The sequence below is a fragment of the Eublepharis macularius genome, chromosome 12, assembly GCF_028583425.1.
Source record: "Eublepharis macularius isolate TG4126 chromosome 12, MPM_Emac_v1.0, whole genome shotgun sequence".
NCBI classification, from domain to species: Eukaryota; Metazoa; Chordata; class Lepidosauria; order Squamata; family Eublepharidae; genus Eublepharis; species Eublepharis macularius.
Genome location: NC_072801.1, coordinates 38,479,956 through 38,507,330, shown reverse-complemented (window position 1 = coordinate 38,507,330; position 27,375 = coordinate 38,479,956). Strand labels below are relative to the sequence as shown.

The window sequence follows — 27,375 nt, the reverse complement described above, 5'->3', positions numbered from 1 at the left end:
GATGAAATAAAAGACAAATGACCTTTATATCAGTATGAGCTTTCATGAGTTACCACTCACTTCTTCAGATATACATGGAAATCAAACCGAGAATCCTTTTTATGGAGCAGGTTACAGGGAGGGTGGAGTTAAAGCAGAGGGTTAATTCTGTCTTCTTTCAAGCATGAATTTGCTATGTAGGGGCAGGGGGAGAATCCCATCATAAAGCTTGAAAGTATGACCTCTCTCTGTACATCAAAACTGAATTAGCCACTACAAAAAATGATGATGAGAATGATCAGAAGTTCAAACAGATAAGCAAGGTGATAAGTTTCAGTGAAAATTAACTGATACTGACACAAGAGGTTATAGTCTAGTAAAATATGCTAAGAGCTTCCAGTCAAAATTTCTATAAAGTGGAGCCTGTAGGTTTTTAAAGATGTAGTGAGTAAGGAAACCTAACTCTCTGTTTAAGCCAGGGTGACACGTGTAATTTCTTGATAAGTTCTAATTCAGCACTTGCTGACTTGGATCATTGATGCATCTAGACTAATAGTGTTTCTTCAACTGGTGGTGGTTTGCAATTTTCTCAGATCTTACATGCCAACCATCCTTGGACTGGAGATGCAACAACTGAACCAAGGATCTTATGCATGCAACACACATCTCCTGACACTGAGTTATAGTAGGTGCAGCACTGACTTTGTGGTTATTTATAATACAGTACTTTCGTATTCAACAGCTCTTCAGAATAATCAATGAGCTTCACATTTAATTTCATAAATCCTCCTAACTACCCCATAAGGTAGGCCAGTAGTACTTTCCCTGTATTACAGATCTGTGAGATAAGGCTGAGAAGCAGTGGTTTCCTAAAGCATAGCCTCTGAACTCATAACTAAGGTGGCATTTGTTCAAGGGACTTTTAAGCTCATGTGTTGTACCTTTTCTCAATTGGGTAGTGATTGTTGGATATCCCGTGGATCTTCAAGGAAAAGTTTTCAGTCATACATCCCTGGAGGTAATGTCTTTTTGAGAAAGTATGTTTGCTGCAGAGGGGCAACTCTAGCGGAGATAAAAGGTTATAATACTGGGAATGGTCCTTCTTCCCTGTTCTGCCATGGAAGCTTGCTGGGTGACCATGGGCCAGCCACACACCCTCAGCCTAATCTACCTCACAAGGTTGCTGTGAGCAAAGAACGGAGGAGAGGAAAATGACATAAATTGTTTGGGGTCCCCACAGCAAAGAAAGGTAGGGTATAAATGAAGTACATAAATAAAAACATGCATTTAAGGTGCCAGTTACAACCTTTAAACCCCTAAATGCCCTTGTATTTCCTTCCATATATTTCTCCCCAACATTTGCAGGATGACCGTTGGCCGCTGTTTCAAGATACAGGCTTGGAACTAGTACAAAATTTCCACTTGCACTTGGGCTCTTATGGAAACAAAAATGCGAGAAACAGACCACAGTAGCCACTTGTGCTGAGTCAAACTTATTGTATCTTCACTTGTGTTTCTGTTTACAACCAATTTCTGGGCACTGTAATACTTAGGGAGAAAAGTACTCAGCATTGCACAAGTTCTTGCGCAAGCAAGTCCGTTTATGTTTCAACTCCTACTCTTAGGAACTCCTTGTCCCAACAAATCATTTGTGCTGCTTTTACAAGCAGATTAAGGTGCACGCACCTTTCCACACGCACACATACATATATATTGACTACCCTGGTTATAGTGTACTTGTTCAAAATGCACACATGAAGCTGCCTTCTTTGGAGTCAGACCACTGGTCTATAGAAGTAAATTTGTTTATTCTGACTAGTACCGGCTCTGCAGGGTCTTTCCCATTACCTACTCCTCGGTCTTTTAAACTGGAGATGTTGGGGATGGAAGCTGGGACCTTCTGCGTGCAACACAGGAGCTGTACCACTGAGCCGCAGTGAACGTACCACTAAGCCACTGAACGTTGGCTTACACTGCTGTTTGCTTTAGTCTTTTTAAAGGTATTTTGGTTTAAATTGTTTTAATTTTACTGTTGCGTCATATTTTGAAATGGGTTTTTAAATAGAGTGCGGGTGGTATATTTTGTAGAAATTACTAGTAGTAAGTTCAAATAGAATAATATTGGACTGAGCAGCCTGGGCAGATGGGGAAGCAGAGCGTTAAATTCTATGAGCATGCTCAAGTCATGCCTGAGCCAATGCAGCTCAATGAAATGTGTGGCTTGCATCCCTGTACTGGACAGATGTGTTAGTACATTCCTGTCCATCTTAAAATATCAGTTTAAACATACATCTCTATCTGATGTCTGTGCCACTCAATTTTGGGGAGGGGGGGTCCTTCAGTACAGAATGCTCACACAGAACAATCCTAAGAACTCTTTCCTGGGAGTAAGACCCATTGAATAACCCTGAATTGGATACTGAGGAGACCTACTTAGGAGGAGTGCTCTCATAATGCCTTGTTATGTGCAAGCATCTCTTAATGGGGGTCATGTTCGACTTCATGCATAAATTTAAGAGCTAGATCCAGATTATTTTCCCACACAAGCCTAGTTTCTCTTCAAGATGTGGCTTTTCTTAAGATTTTGAACAGGCAAGTAGTTGTACTGAGAGAGCTGTGCAAAAGAAAGCCAGCCCAACTATGAAATGTAGGGCATGTCTCTTCCTCTTATTATCTCTCTCTTCTGAGGTAGTTTGACAGAGATAATTTTCCCCTCCTCTTCCCTACAAGGTTAAAGTCTGAAGCTAATTGGTAAATTGTTCTTTTCTGTTTTCTTTCTTTCCCCCCACCTTCTAATTCACTGCATTATTTGTTTTCAGTTTAATCTGTAATTTTTTTTCTAAGAAAAGTCTCCAAAGCAAAGATTGCCATCCAGAACCTCAGCCAAAGAGGCTTATCGAAGCGTCTCTGCACTACTGACGGCAACTGGTTATTTCCTATCTTCAGAGAAACTTGGGACTTGTAGTTCTGTGAAGCAGGCTAGCAATTGCTCAGAGAGAATTCCCAGGAACTCCCCAACCTAGGGTTGCCAGCTCCAAATTGGGAAATTCCTGGAGATCTGGGGATGAAACCTGAAGAAACCTGGAGAAAGTGGGGTTTGGGGAGGGAAAGGACCTTGGCATGGCATAAATCCATAGAGTCCACCCCCCAAAGTAGCCATTTTCTCCAGGGGAATTGATCCCTGTGGCCTGGAGACCTGGGCCATTTCCAGATGGCTTACCTTCTGCCGCTCCATGCCGCAACATCGCGGCTCGTGCCGGGGAAAACGCGAAATATTGCATTTTCTCGTGCGAGTTTTGCGCAACGTCGCACAAAACTTGCACGATATTTCACATTCGCCCCAGGACGAGCCACGACGTTGCGGCATGGAGCAGCAGAAGGTAAGCCATCTGGAAACGGCCCAGTTGTAATTCCGGGAGATCTCCAGCCACTACCTGGAGGCTGGCAACGTTACCTACAACTCCCAGGATTAATTACAGGAAATGCATAATATTTAAACGGGGGATATAATCTTGTTTGTTTAATGGCATAAACTAGTGCTTCAGCTCTGAGGTGATGTTAGTATAACATCCAAAGTTTCCTCTGATCTCTCAGAAATTGTACAGGATGCCAGGTTCAGCCCAGGAAGACATACGTAGTTTTTAAAAAGGAGAGAGTGCCCTTGAGCATGTGCAGAATGCTTGTGCATGTGCATAATATGCAGAACTGCACCCAGATATTCATGGCAGAGCATGTGACTGGTAGGAAAACTCAAATTCAGAGCCTTTCTTAATATTTACTTTTACTGGCCATGACCCTGCTCTTGTACTAACAGACTTGTGAAGGTTTTTCCTGGCATAGATAGACAGTAATCGGAAAAGTTTCACCTACTTAATAGTTTTGTGCATCAGTCCACTGGGTTGCCAACCTCCCGGTGGAACCTGGAGTGCTCCTGGAGTACTGTGATCAGTTGCCCCCCAAGGAAATGGCACCTTCAGAGGATGCACTCTGTGCCATCACATCCTCAACGAGCTCCTCCCCCTCCCCCAACTCCACCCTCCCCAGGCACTGCCCCCATCTCCAGGAAGTCCCAAACCTTGGGATGGCAACCATATGTAAAGGAGCAGAGCCAGAGGAAAAAGGAAGCGTCTTTGAGCACTTTCAATTTAAGGTAGGTGTAATTTCTTACAAATATTTTCAAACTGAAGGATTCCAGCGGGGGCCTTGGCCTGGTATGAGAGGCTAACTCTTCCTCCCCTCCAATACACACTATCTGCTTTGTCTTAAATGGCCTCCCAGAGTTGCTATTGGTGACTTTTTAAAATATGGTTAAAGATGTGTGCACTGATTTTCTGGTCTAGCTTGATAGCCATTGCAGTGGGCTCTTGAGGATGTCTGCATCCAAAAATTCAAATGGGACATTTGTGCTGTTCTAAGACTGTATTAATAAGAAAAAAGATTGATTGATTCAAGTGAGAGGGGTGAGAGGAACTTGGAGTAATCCTGTACCTAGCAGTAACTATGCCATCTCAGAATTCACATGTTGGTTTTATTTATTTATTTGTGTCATTTATGGTACGCTTTTAGGCAGATTACACAGCGAGCATCAAGGACAATTTGAAAGCTCCACCGTATAGAAATTTAATTCCATGTACATATTAGAAGGATATGGCCTTTTTGCTTTAAACATGCCTTTAGAGATGCTCTTTGAACAAATCCAGATATTAGAATATCTGGCCTGGTTTTATGATTTGTACTATTAGACTATACCAGTGAACAGGAAATGTTAGGGCCTGAGCAGATACTTTATTTATTAAATATTTACATGCTACCCTGCCTTGTTAAAGGTAAAGGTGCAGGCACAGAGTCATTACTGACCCATGGGGGAACATCACATCCAGGGCCAGATCTAGGGGTGTCGGCGCCCGGTGCACCCTTTGTCTGGTCGTCTGCGTGCGTGCGCTCCGGGCCCTGCATGATGACATCACTTCCATGACATCATCACGCAGAGTGGGAGCGTGCTGCCTGCGCAGCAAGCCGGCCACCCCAACGCCCGGTGCACTGCGGAGCTGGCTGCGGTGGCGTGGGCGTGCGCTGGGGCGGCCAGCTTGCCACGCGGGTGGCTGAGCGCAGGGCTAGGAGGCCCTCCATGCGGTTTGCCTGCCCCGCTGCCCCATGCCGCCCATGCGGCAAGCCAGCTGCCCCAGCGCACGGTGGGCCGCAGACCTGGTGGCGGTGGTGACACAGGCATGTGCTGGGGTGGCTGGCTGGCTGCGTGGGTGGCTGAGCGCAGGGCTGGGAGGTCCTGCACGCGCAACAAGCCAGCCAGCCACCCTATTGGCAGGGCAGGCAAGAGTCTTCCAACCCTGTGCTCAGCCTCCCGCGTGGCAAGCCGCTGCACACTCCCGGTGGCTGGAAGCCGCTCCCGGCGCTCCCGGCACTCCCTCTTTGGCGGTGCCAGGGGCAGGCTACCCCCCCGCCCCCCCTCGATCCAGCCCTGGTCACATCACAACATTTTTTTGGCAGACTTTGGCCGTTTTCACGTCTTATTGACTCCGGTATGTCGCGCAAAGCTCCCGCAAGGACAGTGTCTTCCTGACGCGATTTCCCTGTTCTCGCGCGAAATCGCACCATGAAGACGCTGTCCTTGCAGGAGCTTTGCGCAACGTACCAGAGATGGTAAGACATGTGAAAACAGACTTTTTGTTACGGGATGGTTTGCCATTGCCTTCCCCAGTCATCTACACTTTACTCCCAGGAAACTGGGTACTCATTTACCGACCTCAGAAGGATGGAAGGCTGCGTTAACCTTGAGCCAGCTACCTGAACCTGGCTTCTGCCAGGATCGAACTTAGGTCGTGAGCAGAGCTTGGGCTGCAGTACTGCAGCTTACCACTCTGCACCACATGGCTCTTACCACCCTGCTTTGTTACTCATATGGATCTCTGAGCAGCTTACAAAATATGAATTAGTGTGAAAATTTCTAACACTATCAAATTGATGAAAAAAAAAAACAAGACAACAGAATATATTAAAATCAACAACTTGCAAGCCTGGCAAACATTTGGCCAAATAAATTTTAAAACCTCAAATAGCAATCTTAATTTCTGGGAAGGAATCTTCTGATAAACTTAGCCTAACCAGCATCTCCACAATATTCTTATTAAACCAATGGCAAATCATTTGCTCAGAGCGACCATCTTCAAGACTTGGAGAAAGTGAAGATAACACTTTTCTGCCTGTTAAAAAAATACAAATTGCAGCCTTGTATAGCTTCAGCATCAATATTGGGTAGGAAGGAAGAGGGGGTTTCTTCTTCCTTTCACTATTCAAAACCCAAGTTCTCAGACTGTTATTAGCAGCTTGGAAGTTTTAAACAACACATCTTTTTACCTTTCCAAATGCTAATGGCACTTTCCAAGTGCTAATAGAGCTGGGGAGCTAGTTTTTGAACAAAGGGAACTGAGGGTAATTAAGTGAACCCCTCCTCCCCTTCCCAGCATGTTCCTGAGGCAAATTGAGGATGTAGAAGCATGAACATTGTCTCATCTGTTTGGTCCTTAAGATACCTGGTAAGCAGGGGTAACTCCTCACATCTCAGGTGCCAGTGTTATTTAGCTTGGTGCAGACAAGGCAATAACAGAAGGCAGAATTCGTAACACAAGGTTTTATTTTTCTACATTCCTCACAGCCTCTGCACTCTACTTTTTACTCCGTCTTTCTTTCCTCCCCTGCCTTGTCATTTCTGTGTCAAGAGGGTATAGTCTGCATATTTACTGACAATGGTCTCCCTAATGGTACAGACTCCTAAATCACAATAATGAAACAAACTACAGCTATAAAAATGTGACAGCCAGGCAAAGTTGTTTAAATCAACTGTTATTGTTGGAATCAAAGCAGTCATGACTCCTGTTCCTGTTTCTTCTCCAATCTTATTATCTGGGAGCATCTGATTAGCCCTGTGGGAGAAAAGATTCTGTGCTAGGTGGGCCTTTGGTCGGACCTAGCAGGGATTTTCTTATATCTCTTATATATACTCCTTATATACTCCTTCACCTGTAAGCAGATCTCCAGGTGTGCCATTCAGCAGGTGAAGGGGAGAGGAGGAATTATGGGGTTGAGAACTGCAATACAGCAGCAACCTTATTAAGACTTTTATATGAAATTACTAGCTAGCTTTGGTAAGAAAGCCTGTTTGGTAGCAGAAGGGTTTAACCCTGATGAGGTAGGGTGGGTTGTATCATTTCATGTAGGGGGTGCCATCTTGGAATACTACCGCCTCATAGGGGGAACCCCTGCAAATAGCAAACTAGTGTATCAGGGAAAAGGTTCAAGCCCAGTCTGATTTACACTGTGCTGGTTCTTTGTTTACAAGGAGCATTTTTATGCAGGCATATTTTTATAAAATTGCAGTCCCACACTTCCAGACAGTTGCAGTGTTACAGTTCATTGTACTGCCTCATTTTTGCTACAAGTTTAAACCAGATCTTACAAAATTATAATTTCCAAGATTCGTCCAAAAATGCCAAGGCTGTTGAAATTATTTCAAACCAGGTTATGTTGTGTATATGGTCCAACTTTTTTTTTTTTTTGGCTCTTGGCTTTTGGCAAGTATGTTACTGGTTGCATCAGTTCCTAAATGGATTATTGCCACAGGCTTGGTAGGTTTGTCAAGTTGCAAAATATTACGTAGTAAAGGGGCCGGTTGTTCTATGGGATGAGTTTGCAAAGCATTTCTGGTGCCTGTTATGGAAAGTGCTTGTGGCAAAGGAAGTGGCCTTGGCCTACAAAAACTGAAATTTCTCTCCTTCTCTCAGGACTGAACTTAAATGGGAGCAAATAAAATTGTTTTGAATGAAGCCAGATGCAAACAGAACCTTTAAAAAAAAGGTTAATGGAATATAGAAGTGCCATGAAAACCAGGGAGGGGGGAAATTGGCCACTAGGAAAGGAAATTGGAGAACAAAAGGCTGGCATTAATTTTCTACCCTCTACTAGAATGTTGGCCTGATTCCCAATTTGTCATTATTCCTCATATAGTACAGGTCAGGTGTCACATGCACCAATTCCTTAAGTGGCTAATTTGGATTCAAATTGAGAGGGCCCGTTTCCGGGAGGTCTCCCAGGCCTGGCAGGGGTGGGGTTGTGTGTGGCAACCTTAATTCAAAAGTAGTCCCTTGGTTTCATCCAGCCAATCTACCCAAGTTTGAACTTCAAAGGAGCCCAAATCTCTGTGGAAATCTCCATGGAAACTCAGGGCCGAGCTAGAAGTGACGAGTTACGCTTGAATAGCAAGTGAACAGAGAGCGGAACTACAAGTGACAAAAGGCACAGATTGGACACTTGCCAGCTTCTCTCAAGTTTTGATGGGAAATGTAGGCAGCTTGGTGGAATGTTGGACAAGTGACAGTTGAAAAGTCCATTGGACAGCAGTCAGAGAGCCAAGCTACAAGACTAGGATGCCTACATTTCCCATCAAACCTTGAGGGAAGCTGACAAGTGTCCAATCTGTACCTTTTGTCACTTGTAGTTCCGCTCAGACTCACATGTATTCCTCCCTGTTCACTTGCCCTCCACTTGCACTCCACTCGCAAGTGGAGTGGCCCTCAGTCGTCTCTTCTGGATGTCATATAGATTTCTCCCCTGCCTTTAACATCTGCAGGGCAAGAAGCAATTCTCCTGACAGAAAAACTTCTCTCAGGTTGTATAGATGCTGTAATAAGGAAAATCTCATTACCGGCCTTCTTTCTTAATGGCTTTCTATGCAGCAGAATGATTCTTTCCATCCTGAGAACAGACTCCGTATGATTCAAAAGCTTGCATATTACTTTGCTAATAAAGAGTCTCTCTACACGGAGCCAGTTTGGTATAGTGGTTAAGAGTCTCTCTACGTGGAGCCAGTTTGGTGTAGTGGTTAAGAGCATGGGTCTCTAATCTGGAGAGCCGGGTTTGATTCCCCACTCCTCCACTTGAAGCCAGCTGGGTGTCCTTGGGCACGGTTCTCGGGAGCTCTCTCTCAGCCCCACCCACCTCACAGGGTGTTTTGTTGTGGGGGTAATAATAACAGACTTTGTAAACCGCTCTGAGTTGGGTGTTAAGTCATCCTGAAGGGTGGTATATAAATCGAATGTTGTTGTTGTTATTGTCATTGTCATTACACAAGACATCTTACACGGGGACACTCAAGTGAAAGATCTTACACTTGTTCTCCCATTGTGGATATATGTGCACTGCTAGGGAGACAGAATACAATTAAATCTAAGACCATAACATAAAGTAAGTCACTCCTTAGAACAAATGTTCCTGCTGCATCAGACCAACTGTTTAAAAAACAGCCATTTTATTTACCAACCATGTATGGTGGTGCTGGTTAGTATCTCCAGTGTCTGGTGTTCCAGAGAGTGAATTTTTCAATACTAGGATTTGTATACTTTTAATACATGTATGAAGAGAATTTTTAGACACTCTATCAAGATCCTGGCACCACTGTGCCATGACAGGTAGGCACCTGTTAGAATTCACTCATCTAAACAAAAGTTAAAGATATAATGATTCAGGAATAACTAGATTTGAGTGTGCACCTTAGAGACCAACAAGATTTTCAGGGTGTTAGCTTTTGAGAGTCAGAGATCCTTCTTCAGACAACCCTTCTACAGGAATAGCTAGCCATCTTTGCAATAGTCAAAGGCATACAGTAGGCATGTGGTTGGCTAGCTCCAGACATTTCACTGCTCTCACTGGCTGCCCTGCATGTGCTGAAAGGTACACCCTAGGGTCTCCTCTGTCATTACAAAAGATTACAACCATTGGATTGCTAGCAAAAGCAGAAAATCTGAGTTGTGTCCATTACGAGATGTTCTGGAATCCATTGATGCCCCACGAAAGCATCATCTCTGGACAGTGGTGGACTGGCCCTTTAATTTACAGGGAATGTTCCTGGTGGACAGCAGCCCTAAAGGGCCACCGGTGGCCAGGAGCAATCTGGTCCAAGTGGGCCTGCAGTACTTGGACTGCAGCAAACATTAGCGAACCTACACCTTTTGTCTTGGTCGCTGCTTCCCGGGTCTGAGCTAAGAATGCCCTGCAGCACTGCCAGAGTCACAGGCCCATTTGTCTGTGCTTGTTCCAGGGCTGTTTTAGCATCTCAGTCCACCCTTGCCTCTGTAACCAAATGCTGTGTGGATTGCTTGTACAATCAGGCCAAGCCTGTGTGGAGACTGCATGTCTCGCTAACATCAACCATTTACACTCCCCTTCATCTATTTATCAAATCCTTTTTAAAAGAGCCTTTTACGGTAGCGGCGACTCCACGCTGTGTGGCAGTGCATTCTCTAGTGCTGCGTGGGAAATGAACTTCCTTTCATTTGTCTTAGTTTAAAGCTAGTGTAACGGGCTGGAAAGTGCCTGTTTCAGATTTAATCTCTGCCATTACTTTGCAGGGTGGACTTTTCAACAAGTTTGTAGCCTCAGTACACCCCTATCCCTCCACGGCACATGCATACCTGTATCATGGTGCTAACCCTGGCCTACTTTATAAGGTTTCTAACTCCAAGTTGGGAAATGCTTTGAGATTTGTGGGTAGGGAGCTCAGCAGGGTATAATGCCACCCTCCGAAGCTGCCATTTTCTCCAGGGAACTGGTCTCTGATGTCTGGAAATGAGTTGTAATTCCAGATCTACAGGTGCCACCTGGACACTGATCTAGGTGCCACCTGGACATAGATCTATCATCCATGCACAGAACAGTGGTTTTCCAGCATTCCTGTATTTCTTCAGCCACTTCTGACCCCCCAGAAAAGGAATAGCACAGACAGGAATAGCTATGTGAGTCCAGGCAGTAGCCGTTGATGGACTTCTCCTTCACAAATCTGTCTAATCCCCTTTAAAGTTCAAGGCCAGTAATTCCGCTGTTAGTGAATTCCACAATTTAATTATTTGTTTAGTGAAGAAGTACATCCTTTTGTCCAGGGCTTTTTTTCAGCTGGAACGCGGGGGAACAGAGTTCCAAAACCTCTTGAAAATGATCACATGGCTGGTGGCCCCGCCCCCTGATCTCCAGACAGAGGGGAGTTTAGATTGCCCAGAGGGCAATCTAAACTCCCCTCTGTCTGGAGATCAGGGGACGCAGCCACCAGCCATGTGATCATTTTCTCTGAGGGCAACCCACTGAGTTCCACCACCTCTTTTCCCAGAAAAAAGCCCTGCTTTTGTCCATCCTGAATCTAGCAGTGGTCAGGAAGTGATGGGAATGCACTCTGCATATAGTCAGAACTACTTAGCTCCATTATTATTTCTTCTGTTCTAGGTCTGAACCCTGAAACTTTATAAAATGGGGTGGAGGGGAGCCCTGCTTAAATTAAGGTTGCTATTAAGAAATTGTGATGTACCCCTCCAGAGACATAACTGAGAATGAAGCCTGAAACTGCAATTTTTTGAAGTTGAGAGCAGATTTCATTTCATAAAACAACAATAAAGTCATTTTTGGAATGTGCCCTGCTTGCAAATGGGGTGGGGAGGGGAGCCAGCAGAGGGCATGTTCTCAGCTACATTTGGTTGCTTTCCTCAGGACAGTTGATATTATTGTCTGTTTAAAATAAAAATCTCCCTTGTCGCATTCTGGCCTGGCCAGATTTGGCTAATGTTCACTGGGAAATAACAGAACAGCCTCAGCTTTTAACTGTAAAAGTGGAGGCGGAGGAGAGAGGGAGAGAAAGTCAATCCAGAACAAGCCAGAGGCTGTTTCATCAAAGCCCCAAAAGGAGACCATGCCTAGCTGAAGGAAAAAAGAGGAAAGGGAAATGAAAACAGATCAGATTGATAGGAAGCCTCGTTGAGAACACACATGAGTTAAAAGTTGCTGAATATGAAATTTAGTAAATAAATAAATTAGAAGGGGGGAAAAACAGGGAGGGAGAGGGAAGTCTTGGGGAAAGTCCATAAAAACAAGCTAGTATTAGTGGATTTAAATAGAAAAAAATATTGTATTCAGCTAAAGTAATAATTATATTAAGGCATTCTATAGCTCTGTTGGTAAACAGCCACCACCAGAGGGGGACATTGTGCTTCACCCTCTGTTGCCTAGCGACCACTAGGTGTGAGGAATGGAGATCACAGTATCACTCCAGTCACCATTTGGAAGGGAATGACTGTTTTGTCTCACACTCAACCATTTTCAAGTGTTATCCACCAGCACCATTTGTGAAGCAGGTTTTTAAAGATTAATACTTTAGCTTTGCTTAGCGCCCCAAAAGAGAGAAAGAAACACACACAAAGAACGTTTCAAAATACCTTCCCTTTACATCAGACTTTGCTCAGGGGAGGGGAGAACCTGTTCCCAAAACATAGATCTTGCCTATTCCTAGAAAAGTGTCCGTCTTGCCAACTATGCTGCTTTCAACCACCTTTGCCCTCGCCACCGCCACTGTCAAGGGCATTGGTTTGCCTTTGTCCCTCTGTAAAGGGCAGAGCCAAAAATAACAATTTCAGAAGGTTTTGTTCCTGGTACTGAGGCAACACGAGACAAAAATGTTTGCTCTCCGAGCTGTACATTAACCCCTAGCCCAGCGGCGCTTGCCAGGTAAAGCACATAAGCAAGGAGTCAGCAATTCCATCTTAAGAGAATTCCACTCATCCATGTAGTGTTAAGAACTGCCATTCTGGATCGGCATTGGCCTTATGTGGCCAGCCAAATGTCCTGGGCAAGTTTCTATCCATTACATTTTTATCCTGCCCTTCTTCCAAGGAGCTCTATTCCAGTCCTGAAAAGCACTAGGCAAACAAATTACTCTACATTCTGCAATAGCCCTGCAGAGAAGATTAGCATATCAATCACCAATCCATATGCAAAAGAACCTCCTCAGGATAAAGTGAAGCCTCCCTTCATTAGCATTCCACACCCTGGGAAACTCTTACAGGATGACTCAGCCCAAACCCACCTTCCTGAGTAGATATAAATTACCTGCCAACATCTTCTCCACACTGTGACACTGAGAGATCTCTGTCTTTTGGTGCTACACCTCTGAAGATGCCAGTCACAGCTGCTGGCGGAACGTCGGGAACAACAATGCCAAGACCATGGCTATACAGCCCGGAAAATCCACAACAACCATCGTTCTCCGGCTGTAAAAGCCTTCGACAAAATATATGTTGGTGATCAATACAGCATTATGTTTGCAATGATTTGTGCTTGGGACCAGCAACTTTTCTATTGACTGGCAATCATCCAACCAATACTCCCAGAGTTTGACATAGCGACCCCTCTGCACCCAATCCAAAGCCATGCTTACTCAGGGCTGATAAACAGAAATGTTACATGATGACTGGAACATCAAGTGACACCTTCCATCACAGATTTATCTATGGTATTAGCTTTCATATCGCTCTCATTTCCTGAATGCAATGGCTTTTTTTTTCAGTCAAGTGTTTTTACAAAGGTCAGGTGTACATCTGTAGCCGAAAGAGGTGATAAAAATCCTAGTAGTAAAGCAGACGGCATCTTTTTGGAATGCCAGTGTGGATCATTTTTTTAAAACCTCCTTGCAAGTAGAAAAGTAGCACAGCAGGGAATGGTCTGGACCTTTCTTCCTGATCTATTTAATGCATTCATTAGATTAGGGCTTTTTTTAATGAAATCAAGTGGTGTAAGCACACTGGTGTGTGAGCAGTTTTAAACGTAGTTCTAGCATGACAGGAGCAGAGAACTCTGGAATATTACCATAGAATGCCATTTTAGCATGATGCACAATTTATCCATTCCTCCTGGTCTTCAATATGTAGCTACATTTCTGTCACCACAGGAGCTGTGATTGTATACTGCTTCTTTCACTTTGCATCACAAACAACCTGCCTGTGCCAGAGGTGGATGATGAATGGCAGCCCCTAAGAAAACCTGTGACTGGAGAGGCAGGCAGGGGCAGAAGGACAACTCAGAATCTCAAACTTGGGGACCAAATACAGATGCCTTTAACAGGTAAGTAGAAGTGAAAGTCCTCATAGACACAACTTGTCATGGGGGAGAGAGAGGTGCACAAGCACTTATTTTACATCCCTGTTGAAGGTGGAGGAAACGTGACCTCCTTTGAGTATATTAAATAGGAAGCTGCCTGATACAAGGTTGGAACCTTGGCCCATTAAGCTCAAGACCATCTACTCTGACTGGCAACAACTCCCTGGGGTTTCATGCATAGCAAACATCTGCAGATCTGAAGTGTGGAGGTGCCAGGGGCAAACCTAAGACATTCCCTGCATGTAATGCCCATGCTCTTCCACTGAGCTGCAGCCCCATCCACTTCCCAGCTGGCCAGTGGAAAGCAGGAAACTGGCAAGGACTCAACATCAAGGGCATGAAGGACAAGGACTCAACATCAGGTCTGTGCAAGAAGGAATTGTCCATGGAGTCCTGTGCCCCACACAGAGGAATAGCTTTGGAAATCCCATAGGACACAAGAAAGCGTGGGAGCATGGAAAGGAAATGCCATGGAAAGGCTCCTTCCACACGGACATCTTGCTCACCTTTGCTTCCAAACTGGAATGCTGTTTGGGGGTGAATCCTCATGACAATCTAACTGTCTGCTTTCCAGGCTTTTCCTTGTCCTCTTTCTCAAACCTGCTTTACCACAATGTTTTTGGAATGAATGTGATCCAAGAATCTTACTTAGATTTTGAAGGACCAACCCATGCTGCCACCATTTTCCTTTGATCAGCCCTTCACAGGTGCCATCTTTCTCATCACACCACCAGAAAACACTGATAAAAGGAAAAAAAGAAAAGTAGTTGCTATAATGCTAAAGTTCTATCGCAATTAACATTTTTTTAAAGCACTCTGAGGGCATGGCAGGGGGGAAATGCAGGGAAATGGCAGCTGATGGAGGAAAGTGTGCAGGAAACAAGGAGTCTCTGTGCTGAGGAACTTACAATCTACTGATAAATAAAAGTCAGTTATCAAGTATTAGCTGCCATGAGCATACAAGCTACATAACCTGGGAACAACTCACCCCAAGAGCCCATAAGAAGTGTGTGGAAGATGCTAAAGCCCTCCTTCGACAGACCTGGGCAGGGAAAATAGATGGGTGCCCCCTAACTAGGGCATCAGGGGAAAGGCTAGGCAAGAACTCCTTTTTGCTGACTTAGGAGCATTCCACAGATAGGCCATTTTCGCAGTGAGGGAACATTTCCATCAAGCAGTCCTTCACCTGTATTCTGAAGTGAGACGGCATGCAGGACTGTACCACATGCTCTTTCTGAACATGGCATATGGATGTTAGAGAGCTGTTTTTGAAGAACAGAATGATCAAGTTTGCTAATTGAACTAACTAAAATCCTACAGCCGTAGAATTGGTTGCTTCATTCAGATCAATATGTGAACTTCTGTCCCCTTCTGTTCTTACATCTCATTGCCCCCGAGAATTGCCAAATCGCAGAATTCTGCCTTCTGCAATACTTTAAAGGCTCAGAAGCCGCCTCAAGGTTTAGACCCAGTGGCCCTGTACTCTCATGCTTATTACCCTATTGGACCCAATTCGTTTCCCCTCAAGTCTCTCCAACCTGTTTATCCCTCAGTTTCTCCTATCTTACACCACTATCTATGCTGTAGCAATATGATGCCTGGACTCTCTCCTCCTAGTTACCCTGCCTTTTATTTTACTTATTTATTATTCATTTATTCACTTATTTATTTATTCCCTTAATTTATACCCATGCCTATGTGAAGTTATAGTCCTAGCCAAACAGATAATATCCCTTTACCCAAGCAGACTTTGTTGCCGAAAACTTTTTCTGTAAGCAGTTGGAGTGTTCATAGATGTTCCATAACATCAGACCAGCTCAATCAATTACAACATCAGATCAATTCTGCCAATCAGTGTCAGAGGCTACCTTACCATAAGCACAATACTACATATTTAAGTAATCAGCTTTGAGAAACCTGTTTCTGTCCACTAATGGAGGAAGCCCCTGCTCAGTCTTCACTCTCAAAGAGGATGTTCCTCTGATGCCCCAGCTGTTTCCTGGAGGGCTCATCTCCCCAATTTCCACTGAAGTCAGGAAAGGTTGCTTCCTGTTACAACTTCCAGGGTAGCATCCTTTGGGATGTCAAGCAAGTTCCTACCATCTTCAAGCCAAACAGTGTGATGATGGGCATGTGGCCCATTGGGGAAAGAAGGCGGAATCAAGAAAAAACTCAAGGAGGGAACATCCGCTCAGAGTTCCTGTACAGTACTTTTATTTAAAGGAGGTGTGATAATGTTCAAGGTCTTAGGCCCATTCACCTGAGCCAAGATAAAAATCAATTCAAGGACATGCAGAAAGTCACAGTGCTGAAATTCAAGGGCAAACTATGCTTTCAAGTCAAAATTAAGGGCCTTATATTCTCTGATTTGCATAAAACATGCACATTTGCATGTATTTGTTTGTTTGTTTGTTTATTTATGTATGTATTACATTTCTAGACCGCTCTCCCTGCCAGACGGGCTCAGGGCAGTGTAACAACCAACATTATTCTGCATGTTGATCATGGGAAGGAGAAAAGAGCTGAAGATTCAGCGCTAACAACTAGAAATCCTAACAAACTTTCTCAAGCTTCTGAGATTTCACCAGATGATCACACATTTTTTATTTATTTTTATTTATTTATGTCATTTATGATCCACCTTTCTCACTGAGACTCAAGGCAGATTACACAGTGTGAGAGTAGTATAGTCAGTATCAAGGACAATTTCATAAACAATGCCATAGGGTATAATAAACGCAAGTTTAGAAAGACATAACATTAGCAAGAATCCAATACAGAGTTGAAGACTATCTTTGCATTTATGATGACTAGAAACTTGATTTTTTTTAAAAAAAATGAGTTTTTAAGATTGAACTCTATTTTCAGGGATAGACAAATGCCGAATTCAGAGCAAAACTTCCTTATTAAAGAAAAGTCTTATGATTATATAGGGGAAACTGATTGATGTCATGTGGAATCACTGTATTTGTTCACAGAGAGTAATCCCTACTTGTCTTACCACACATCTAATTCACAACTCATCTAGACACCAGGATTGCATCCTTTTACTTTGTAGTCAATTAAATACCTTATTAATGAGCTACGTTTGATTCCATGGCCAGTCTTCATATGGTAGAATGCAATGTATCACTTCAAATTGCTATGTTACCATTTTCATCCGGTCTTCTGCATAAGGAAAAAAAACCCTCTTGGCAAATAGAAAACTAAGACATCACAAGGAAAGGTTCTAACCAAGTAGGCTTCTTGCTGTGTTAGTTTTCTGCTGGTGAGGAGCTTTTTTTCCGTAAGAAAGCATTCAAAAATGTGATTCTACCATCCTGAAGCATTCCCATACATTCTGTGTAAACCAGCCCTCAGTTCTTTCAAATTCCAGCATTTGGAAGCTTTGAATTGTCCTGGAATGGACATCCAGCCTTGAAGGTTGATTATTAAGGGAGTAAACTGAAGAGCAAGAAGAGTTCGTTGCAGTTGGTGGAAAACTGGTTTGGGATATTATTAGCTTGGCAGCAGCCCACTAACTCTCTTCCCTGCTGGCTCAAACTCATCCAAGCACCCATTTTATATTTTTAACTTCTTTACATGTTACATATCCTAGATCTTTTTAAACATACTCATTGCTGCATTTCTGGAAGAGGTCCACAGGACTGTGACTTAATCAGAGGAACTAGGAAGAGCAGTCACCAAAGAAGAATATAGACCTTTTTTTTGCCAATTCTGCTTTGATGCTTAACTGCAGACATTTAGCAGGGGAACATTTTTCCAATCATGACAGGAAAACTTTGCTTAATTTCTATTTGACAGGCTGTGCAAGGACTGAGCCGGGGGGGTGCACTGTTGCACTATTATCTGAGGGTTTTTTTTTTAAAAAAAGGACTTTTAATTTAAAGAACAAGACCTTCTTTTTAAAGAAATTTTAAAAAGCTGATAACCCACAAAAGCAGGGCTTTTTTAATGGTGTTACACACCAGTATGCTGTACTGCCACCTCTTTCAGCCAGCAGGCTTGGACCTCCCAAGACAGCAAACATCATGAATGCCAGCACCATTTATTTATTTATTTTTAGGGGGAAAGCACTGCACAAATGTTATAGTGGTTCTAGCTCCCTTCACTTGATCCACCCAAGATTCCTGCCTCCCCAAAATCACTATCCCCCTTTCTTGTGCTGAAATTATTCTGAAAATCCCTCTTTAAATACTAATCATGACAAGGTGCTTAAAAAGACGATGAAGAAGATAACAGAAGGAAGTTACTGTTTATCTGTGAGAAGTGTTCATCATAAGAACTTAAGAGATGCCCTTCTGTATCAGACTGGGGCCGTTTTCACACTGCGAAATCGCGCCAGGAAGACGCTGTCATTCTGGAAGTTTGGCACGATGTTCCGTGGCCGGTAAGTAGTGTGAAAACGGCCTGGATGCCCATCTGGTCCAGCCTACTGTTTCGCATAGTGGACACCAGTTGCTCTGGAGGGCAAACAAACAGGGCATAGAGACCAAGGCCTTCTCCCAATGTTGCTATCTAACATTGGTGTTAGAGGATGATTGCCTCCAAAGAATGGAGGTTTCCTTTAGGCGTTTGACTAGTAGCCATTGATGGACCGCTCTTTATGGTCAAAATGCTCAAAGCCATTTGAACTTAAAAAATCACTATCCTTTTTCATCTTATACACTTCTGAAGTTAACAGTTCATTTATAAGTAAAAAGTACGTTGATACTTGGAGTGTTACAGATGTTTTAGTAACTATTCACTGTGGTGTAAGCATTAGAAAGCTGGACTAAGAGCCACCCAAGTTGAAGTCTCCCCTCTGCCATGCAGCATTCTGGGCCAGTCACATGCACTCAGCCTAGCCTACCTTGTAAAGTTGTTGCTGCGATTAAATGAAGAAGGGAAAACCATGCGTGCTGCTCTTTGGAGGTAGGAGCAGGATAAAAATGTGCGAGAAAGACAGATAATGAAGAACCAGCATGGTGCAGTGGTCTGAGTGTGAAGCTGGGATCTGGAAAACCCAGGTTTGAATACCCACTCTGCCATGGAAATTCACTGGGAGACTTTGGACCAGCCATTTTCAACCTAGCCTACCTCACAGAGTTGTTGTGAGAATAAAAAGGAGGGAAGAACAATGTCATATGCTAGTTTGGTTTCCCGTTAGAAGCAAGATTCAAATATCCAAATAAATAAATAAAACCTGCTGTTTTTCCACACTTTCTTTGAAACTCCACCTGGAAGTTTGGCAACCACACCTTGTGAGGATAACTGACTACCACCCAATGCAGTTTCAGCAGGGAAAGCTAAAAACCCATCCCCCCACCATTTCATATTGAAAAAGAGAGATTTATACTTTATTTCTCACATCAAGAATCCAGCCTCCAATTATTATTCTATGTTGCTGGATTGGGCCTGAGGGGCAGGGGGACCAGACATTTTTGTTTCCCCCTCATACATGCTTTTTCAAGTGTCCTTTCCTTTCCTGGTACAGCTCTTTTGGCCATAGCCTTAAGCCTGATCCTACATTAACAAAAAAAAAAAAAAAACAGAATACTAAAACTACTATTGCTGATATAGTGAAAAAAGAATCTCACTCCAGTCACAAACGTTTCCAAGTTTTAGGCTGGATTACTAAAAGGAAAGATGCCAGTGACCTGGTTATGTATGGGTCCTTATCTTGTAAAAGAAAAGAAAGGCTCTGATTAATATTTGTGAGCTCATTCTTCTCAAGTATCGGAGTAATCCATCTTTGTCTCTCTTCATTGAAAATTGGGCATTCAATTAATAGGTGAGCCAAGGTTCCTATCTTCCCTATATTACAGAAACATTTACATTCTGAAAAGGGAATTTTCAAAAAGTGACCTTTCATTACCGGAGTTAGTACAACATTTAATCCAGTAGCCAAGAAAATACCTTGATATCAAGGTATTGTCATGGACTTTAAATATGCAGGTAAAGTATCTGGAGGTTCAAGTCCATTATAGGCAAGAGAACAGACCCTTCTTGCTTGCTGATTTGTGCTTCTGAAGTCTAGTAGCAATAACTGCTTTTTGACCCTTTGGAATGCGGTTTTCTCACTTCCTTCAGAAAGTAGTAAAATAGGAGTAAAGCCTAATTGTTCCTGTCTCTGGTCAACCAGCCTTTTCCATTTGCTCTGGAAGGAATCTTCTCTCAATCTAAAAAGTAGTTTTGATCTGTAGTTAAAGAGGATCTTGATTCGAAGTCTACATGCATCCAGCCAAGCTAGTGATTCTAATGAAGAGATTGCAAATTCTTGACAGACAGCTATACTGGCTCTGCCAGCACCAGGCGCGCACACCACGGACTGCGCGATGAAGTCATTGTGCAGCGCAAGCCGGGGCATTCGCCGGCAGATGGCTGGGGTGGCGGGCGGAGGCTCCACACACCACCCCGGCAGCGGCTCGTGGCTGCTGTGCCCGGCTGGGGGCGTGTGGTGGCAGCATTGGCACGGGGCTGGCTGGCTGCAGCAGCTGCGGGCCAGCCACACCAGCTCTGCGGCTCGTGACTCCGCCCCCGACACCCCCTCCGGTGCCTCTCCAGGGCCATCGCACCTGAGGCCACCGCCTACCTGGCCTCTATGGGCACGCCGGCCCTGTATACTGGATACGCACTTTGGTAACCTGGTTATTTTTCTCAGGAATTTTAAGTCTCAGATATACCTTCAACCCACACTCCGGCACCATAAAGTATCATTTGATTAATTTTACCCCAAAAGGTCTTTATAGCTTCTGGGTAATATTTCCCTCCTTCTGTGTGAAAGAAACATGTCAAGGCATTTAAATATGGTGTTATCTTGTAGGAGATGGATTGGAACTGATTTTTCCAAGATCAGTCTTGGGAGAATGTAATGCCTAAATATCTAAATGTTGTTACTTGTTCAATTTGGTATCTGCCATCCTCCAATCCTTTTTCTTCAGGTAGCATCCTCTTGCAAAGACAACTACTTTGGATTTTTCATCATTTATAGTTAAGCCTTCATCAGCACAGTAAGAGTTAAAGCTAGTCAGCATGCGTTTCCATCTTATTGATGTGTGAGATAGTAGAGCAGTATCATCAGCATAAATTAGGATTGAGAGAGTTTGATTGTTGAGGGTGGGTGCATAATGGGTAGGGCTTTTCAAGTGTCAAAACATCCTCCTGAGACAGTTTCAGCAAAGATTGTGGCATTTTTAAATGGCGCATTCACCCTTAAAATGGCAGCGAAGGCCATAGGTTGAACCCCTGGATACCATAACATCTAGTCTGGCCCTAACATGTTTGTCTCAAGGACAGACATACAGAGACAAAACAGGGGCTGTGATTAATCAGAGGCAAGCTCCAGAAAACAGAACTTCCCTGGAAAACAGAGATAGTTAAGGCACCAATTCTACCTTAATAGCTAGCCATCCTGATTATAGATGACCCCTGCTGCCAGAGGTTGTTCATGCTAAAGGAACAGAGCCAAACAAGACAACACACTAGACTCGTGTTTAGATCTCCAGACTCTTCTGATTTCTTTTTTCAAGCTGCTGGAAGGGCCATGTTTTTTTGGGGGGGATGCCCCCCATGCTACTTTCTCAATGTAAATTCTCCCCTCCCCCAGGCTGCTATTTGCCCTACTAGGGAAAACTTATACTTCATCCTCAGTTACTGAATTCCTAGACAGTACACAAGAATAAATTGAATTTCTTAAAGTTCTTACACCCACCGTGCAACTGGCATGCCAGCAGTAAACCTTGTCACGAATCTCATAAGCTTGTCGCAGATCCCCTCTGCGACAGGTTTTACTTCCCTTCCACCATAATAATTTGGCTTATTTTTCTAGAGGCAGTTGATCACCCTTTGTGAATGTTTTGTCATTTGAAGCCAGGGATGACCCTCTGGTGGACCGTGGGCCTAATCTTCATGAAGCTGCCTTATACAGAGTCAGACCATCGAGATTAGTGTTGTCTACTCTGACTGGCAGCAGCTCTCCAGGGTGTTTCACATCACCAGTTCCCCCATACTTTTTACTGGAGCTGCCAAGGACTGAACCCGGGACCTTGTGCATATCGAGTACATGTTCTACCACTGAGCCACCGTTCCATCCCTAAACTTCTAACCTCAGAAGCAATTTTATCTGGCTTCCACCAGTAGTCCTATGAAGATTTAATCTTTTTATACTCATGCAATGCTTCGTGGAATTTTAGTATAAATATTGCAGAGCTTTTGGTATTCTGGACTGGCAAAGAATTGTTACCAATCTGCCTCTCAAGTTCCTTGGTCCCCACCTCACAGTGGTGGCCTTATACCACTTAAACCCCTAACGATTAGGAAAGGCCAGTATTATGATCCTGACTATCTTTGGAGGCGATTCAGCTATTCTGGGAATAAAGAAATAAAACAAGAGTCCAGCGGCCCCTGGAAGTCTTAACATTTATTATGAGTGAATCAGTGTTCACTTTGTCAGATACATCAGGCGCACACCACATACATCTGATGAAGTGAGCTTATGGGGGGTGGGGGTGGGAATACAGCTCCATTTCATCACTCATCCAGTTCCTTCCACAGCCTATTAAGAAAAGAGGTCCTTAACTACTTTCTCTCCACCACAATCCTCTCTTTATGAATGACTTTTGAGGATTGTGAGCAGTCCTTTTGAGAGTTAGGAGCAGGCTGAATGCTTTTTATGAAGTCCTGGAAGTATGTAGGGTTGCCATCAGACCTGGTGAAAAAGGCCCTCTCCTTTCAATGGAGGTGTAATGAGTGGAAATGGGCACCTGAAGATTTCAACACATGGAGGTAAATAACATCACCTGACAACTGCTGCAGATCAACCTAATATTAAAGGGACAGGACCTTTTTTCAACAGGCAACACTAGAAGCATGCCACATGCCAACACAGCACCCAGGTAAAGATTTTCTTTGGTGGCCACTCACAAGCACAAGAACACACAAAAGGTGAGAACAGGTATGCTAGAACTATATTTCAACAATATCATCATGATCACCTCCACGGGACTCCACGGGACCTCCCCAGGCTCCTGGAACTTTGTACCCCAAGATCCCACTCAGGCAGCCTCAGTATCATTGTGGGGCACAGATCACACAGCAAAGTTTTTTCCAGAAAGCCGTGAGCTGCAATTGCAACACATGTAAGATGTGAGATAACCAGATACAACAGAAAGCAGGGCTCCTATGACTTTTAGAAAAGGGAAAATCAACAGATTTGACTTTTCTCACCCCACCAAAGTAAGCTCAACCTGCCAGTATACTCAGCTGTCTCTAACTGTTCTATTTGGCATCTGGTCTCCCTAGCAAGGACTTGTCGCTGTTAGTGGTCCATGCTAGCACACTCCCAGTAGCATGGGATCCCATTCCATGCGGTGCAGCCCGATACTGGGTGTGGGTGTGTGTGAATAATGCAGCCACATGGGTGGGGCAGATCACATGGACTTTTCCCATCCAGTTCATAGAATCATAGAGTTGGACGGGGCCATACAGACCATCTGGTCCAACCCCCTGCCCAGTGCAGGATCAGCCTGAAGCATCCCTGAAAAAGATTTGTCCAGCCTCTTCTTGAAAACTGTCAGTGAAGGGGAGCTCACCACCTCCCTAGGCAGCTGATTCCACTTCTGAACTACTCTGACCATGAAAAAGTTCTTCCTAATATCCAGCGGGTACCTTTGTGCATGTAATTTAAACCCATTGTTTCGGGTCCTACCTTCTGCTGCCAACAGCTCCCTGCCCTCCTCCAAATGACAGCCTTTCAAATACTTAAAGAGAGCAATCATGTCCCCCCTCAATGTCCTCTTCTCCAAACTAAACATTCCCAAGGCCCTCAGCCTTTCCTCGTAGGGCTCAGTCTCCAGACCCCTGATCATCCTCGTCACTCTCCTCTGCACCCTCTCGATTTTGTCCACATCCTTTTTGAAGTGGGGCCTCTAGAACTGCACACAATACTCCAGGTGCAGCCTGACCAAGGCAGTATAGAGAGGGGCTATGATCTCCTTCGATTTCGATGCTATGGCCCCTTTGATACAACACAGGATTGAATTGGCCTTTTTTGCCACCGCATTACACTGACTGCTCATATTTAGTTTACAGTCCACTCTTACCCTAAGATCCCTTTCACATATACTACTGCCCAGAAGTGTATCCCCCATTCCAGTATTTGTGCTTCCCATTTTTGTGGCCCAGATGTAATACTGTACACTTGTCTTTGTTGAATTGCATCCTATTCACAGCTGCCCACTTCTCCAGAGTATTCAGGTCTTGTTGAATTTTAATTCTATCTTCTTGGGTGTTTGCTACTCCTCCCAATTTGGTATCATCAGCAAATTTAATGAGCAGCTCTTCCACTCCATCCAGATCATTGATAAAAATATTGAAAAGTACCGGGCCCAAAACCGAGCCCTGCGGCACCCCACTGGACACCTCCCTCCAATCTGATGAAATGCCGTTGACCACCACTCTTTGGGTGCGGTCCTCTAACCAGTTAGCACTCTTCTTCCCAGCAGGGTGGCAGGTGCATGAGAAGGAGCCATGCCAAAATTGTCACCTGGCCAGGAAAAAATATCCTGCTCCTTTAACAGAAGTTTAATACAAATAAGCACTGGAAGCTTTTCATGGCATGAAATTAAATAACATCACCTGGCGATTGCTTGTAGCTCAAACTGCGCTAGAGAATCAGCTTCAAAGTTGCTAACTCAAAACCATGTAGTCTCTTCTACATGTTTTTTTTTTACATGGGTATGGTTATTCACACATACCCATGTAATGTGGTAGCACAGCATCTAAAACTGCTTTCCTGCAATACTGGGTAAGTTTAAGCAGCTTCATGTTGGTTGTGGCTCAGAGTGTAGCCTTACCACTTTGTTTTTGTTTTCCGGGCAGCATTCTTGTGCCCACTGTATGGTTGGCACACATTTCAATTGGAGCTACATTTTCCAGCACAGCCACAGCTAGAGAGGGGTCTGCATGAGTGAGCTCACTTGCTGGGTTTCCTGCTATCATGAAACTCTTAAAAGAGTACAGCCGGCCTGCTAGAAAGAGGTAAGAAGACAGACGTCCATCCCCTTTCCATGCACCTTTATGGCTGTAGCACAGATATTAAGGACCATCTATTCTACTAGCCAAGTGGAACTTACTCTGTCTTTATTAACTCAGTACAAAAAAGGGTAGACATGAATGTGCATTTGGAAAACATGCTTGTAGTTGTTTAACAGGAACCAGTTATGCTTTAGCCCCCTTGTGCCACCCTGTTGCTTTTTACAGGTAAAGTCTTGGATGAAAAGGTGGAGTTGCAAGAAGAGAAGGCAACAGATTCTGACCTGCATTTATGACTACCCGTACCAAGCCAGAGGTTGGTAATTATTTTAAATTAACATGCCATGCAAGGACAGGATTTTGTCTGTGTTGCACATACATGTGATGTAATCCCACAAGGAAAAACCCCATTAAGCTGCACCTCAAACTGTTAATGTTCCTCAGACCCCAATTGGGCTCCCTGCAGCCACCCAGCAGCTGTGGGAATGGCATTAAAAAAAGAGGAAAGCCTAAAGGGGCTTGGAATGCCATTGCAGGGGGAGGAAGGGCTCCTTCTTCTCCCCCACCCACCCCAAGCCAACCCTCCCCCAAACTGCACGTGAGGGGGGGCGTTATTTCCCCATTTTTGCTGCTGCACATAGAACCCAGACCTAACTCTTTGAAATACTGATGTGTCATTTTGGCCCTCAGATGTGGCAATTACAAAAGAGACCCTGAAATATATGAAGGGCAAGTTATCCACAACAGAAGTTCTCGGGGAAACTATCGGATGATCCATCACAAAACAACTTTGTGCCTTATCTACAGGAGAAAGCCTACTGCTTAACTCTTTCTCCCCTGTGCCAACATCTGTCTGAGGCTGGAATCCATGAATGCAAAACAGCTGGGAATACTAAATTATTTCCAGGAGTGTGCTATCTCCTTAGCACAAAGCTTTAAAATGCTGTATGGGAGCAACAGGACAACACACAACAGGTGGAAATAAAGCCGCACAGCTTTGTGTTGTTTCCATAAAGCCGTATAGAGTACTGGGGAGTGGGGTGGATTTCTCCCCCCCACCACCCACCCGACCTTCTAATTCTGCACTCTGAGGGCAATTCTTCCCTGTTGCAACAGAAAACAATTCCTATGATAAACGGCCTTGTGAATACAGCCTCTAAAAAGGTAAAGGGAAACGTTACAGGATCATTTGACACTGGCAATTTTGAACGTGTGGACAGGCCATTTCTGCGTCACATTGGCAGTTGGTTCACCATCAACACAGAACAGAGCAGGGCTTGCAAAGAAGAGGGCAGGGAAAGGCTAGCTGTACCTCAACCAAGGGCAACTCCTTGTTGATATGATGCCAGTGGATGGGCATGGCTATGCCTGTCAGTTTTTCAGGGCTAGCTCTTTGTAGTCTGTCCAACCCCAAGACACCCCAAACAAATTGGTCAACTTGCATTTCTGGAATGGACTTATAAGGCATTCTCTCTAAACTAACTTGGTTTGCACAGCCAAGTTACTAAGCCAGCCTGCCCACCTTGTGCACCCCATAACCTGATGCCCCCTCCATCTTACCTGTAGACTGGAGACTCTCTTGGATGGCTTCAACTTCTGCCAAATCCATGCACAGCCCTTGGCCATGCATGAGCGTGTGCAAGGGTTTTTCCACACCTCTTGGTGGATAACAGCGCAGCCCTGAGCCACAGCGCGGTGTGTAGACCCCGCAGGGCATCCCTCTGGCCAAGGCACAAGTGGCACAGCACCCGCAGCCAGGCTCCTGGACCAGCTCCTCACACCCCATCGGTGCCCTGCAGCGAGCCAGCTTTTCCTCAGAACACGGTGGGCACTGGATGGCCTCAAGGCTCACAAAGCCCACCTGTGCCAGGAGCAGCAGTGTGACTGGCACAGTCGTCGAGGGCATGGCGAGAGGGCGTTAGTGGGCAATGAGGGACAAGAGACAAAGGGTTGCAAAGAAAGTCTGCTGTTGGCAGAGCAGAGAGTCAGAACTCCAGCGAGGGGAAACTCTGCACTGAAGGGGGGAGCTCATTCTTTGGACTTTATACCACTCTCTAGCCACACCTCCCTGCTGGAGGGAGAGGCAGAGACCAGCAGCAACAACCAAAGCTGCTTGCCCCACAGCTGAGGAAAGACCTTATTTGCCCTGAGGAAGGAAGCACAAAGATCTCTCAGCAGCTGCGGAGACGGAAACCTGCGCTGAACTGGGAAAGAGCAACAAGCTGTGCGTCTCTTGTTACTTCGTTAACTCGAGAGTGTGCTTTGCCAGTGATTCTGCCGTGCCTGTTTGTGGGACAGGAGAAACCAAATGCCACAGCTAGAATCTGCATGCTTGTCCCAGGCTATGGCCACAGAGACATTTTGATGGATTAGGTCCAGAACATAACAATCGCCTGGCCG

The 27,375-nt window shown here is 44.5% G+C and overlaps 1 protein-coding gene across 1 annotated transcript in view; it reads right to left on the bottom strand.

Annotated features, from left to right (window-relative positions):
* The window catches only part of IGFBP4 (insulin like growth factor binding protein 4), a 59,586-nt gene extending 32,604 nt beyond the window's left edge, over positions 1-26,982 (bottom strand). The window contains exon 1 of the mRNA XM_054993463.1: positions 26,536-26,982. Coding sequence (XP_054849438.1) covers positions 26,536-26,881 — 346 coding nt within the window. The 5' untranslated portion in view covers positions 26,882-26,982. The remainder of the gene's footprint in view (positions 1-26,535) is intronic.
* Between the last annotated feature and the right edge of the window lie 393 nt (positions 26,983-27,375).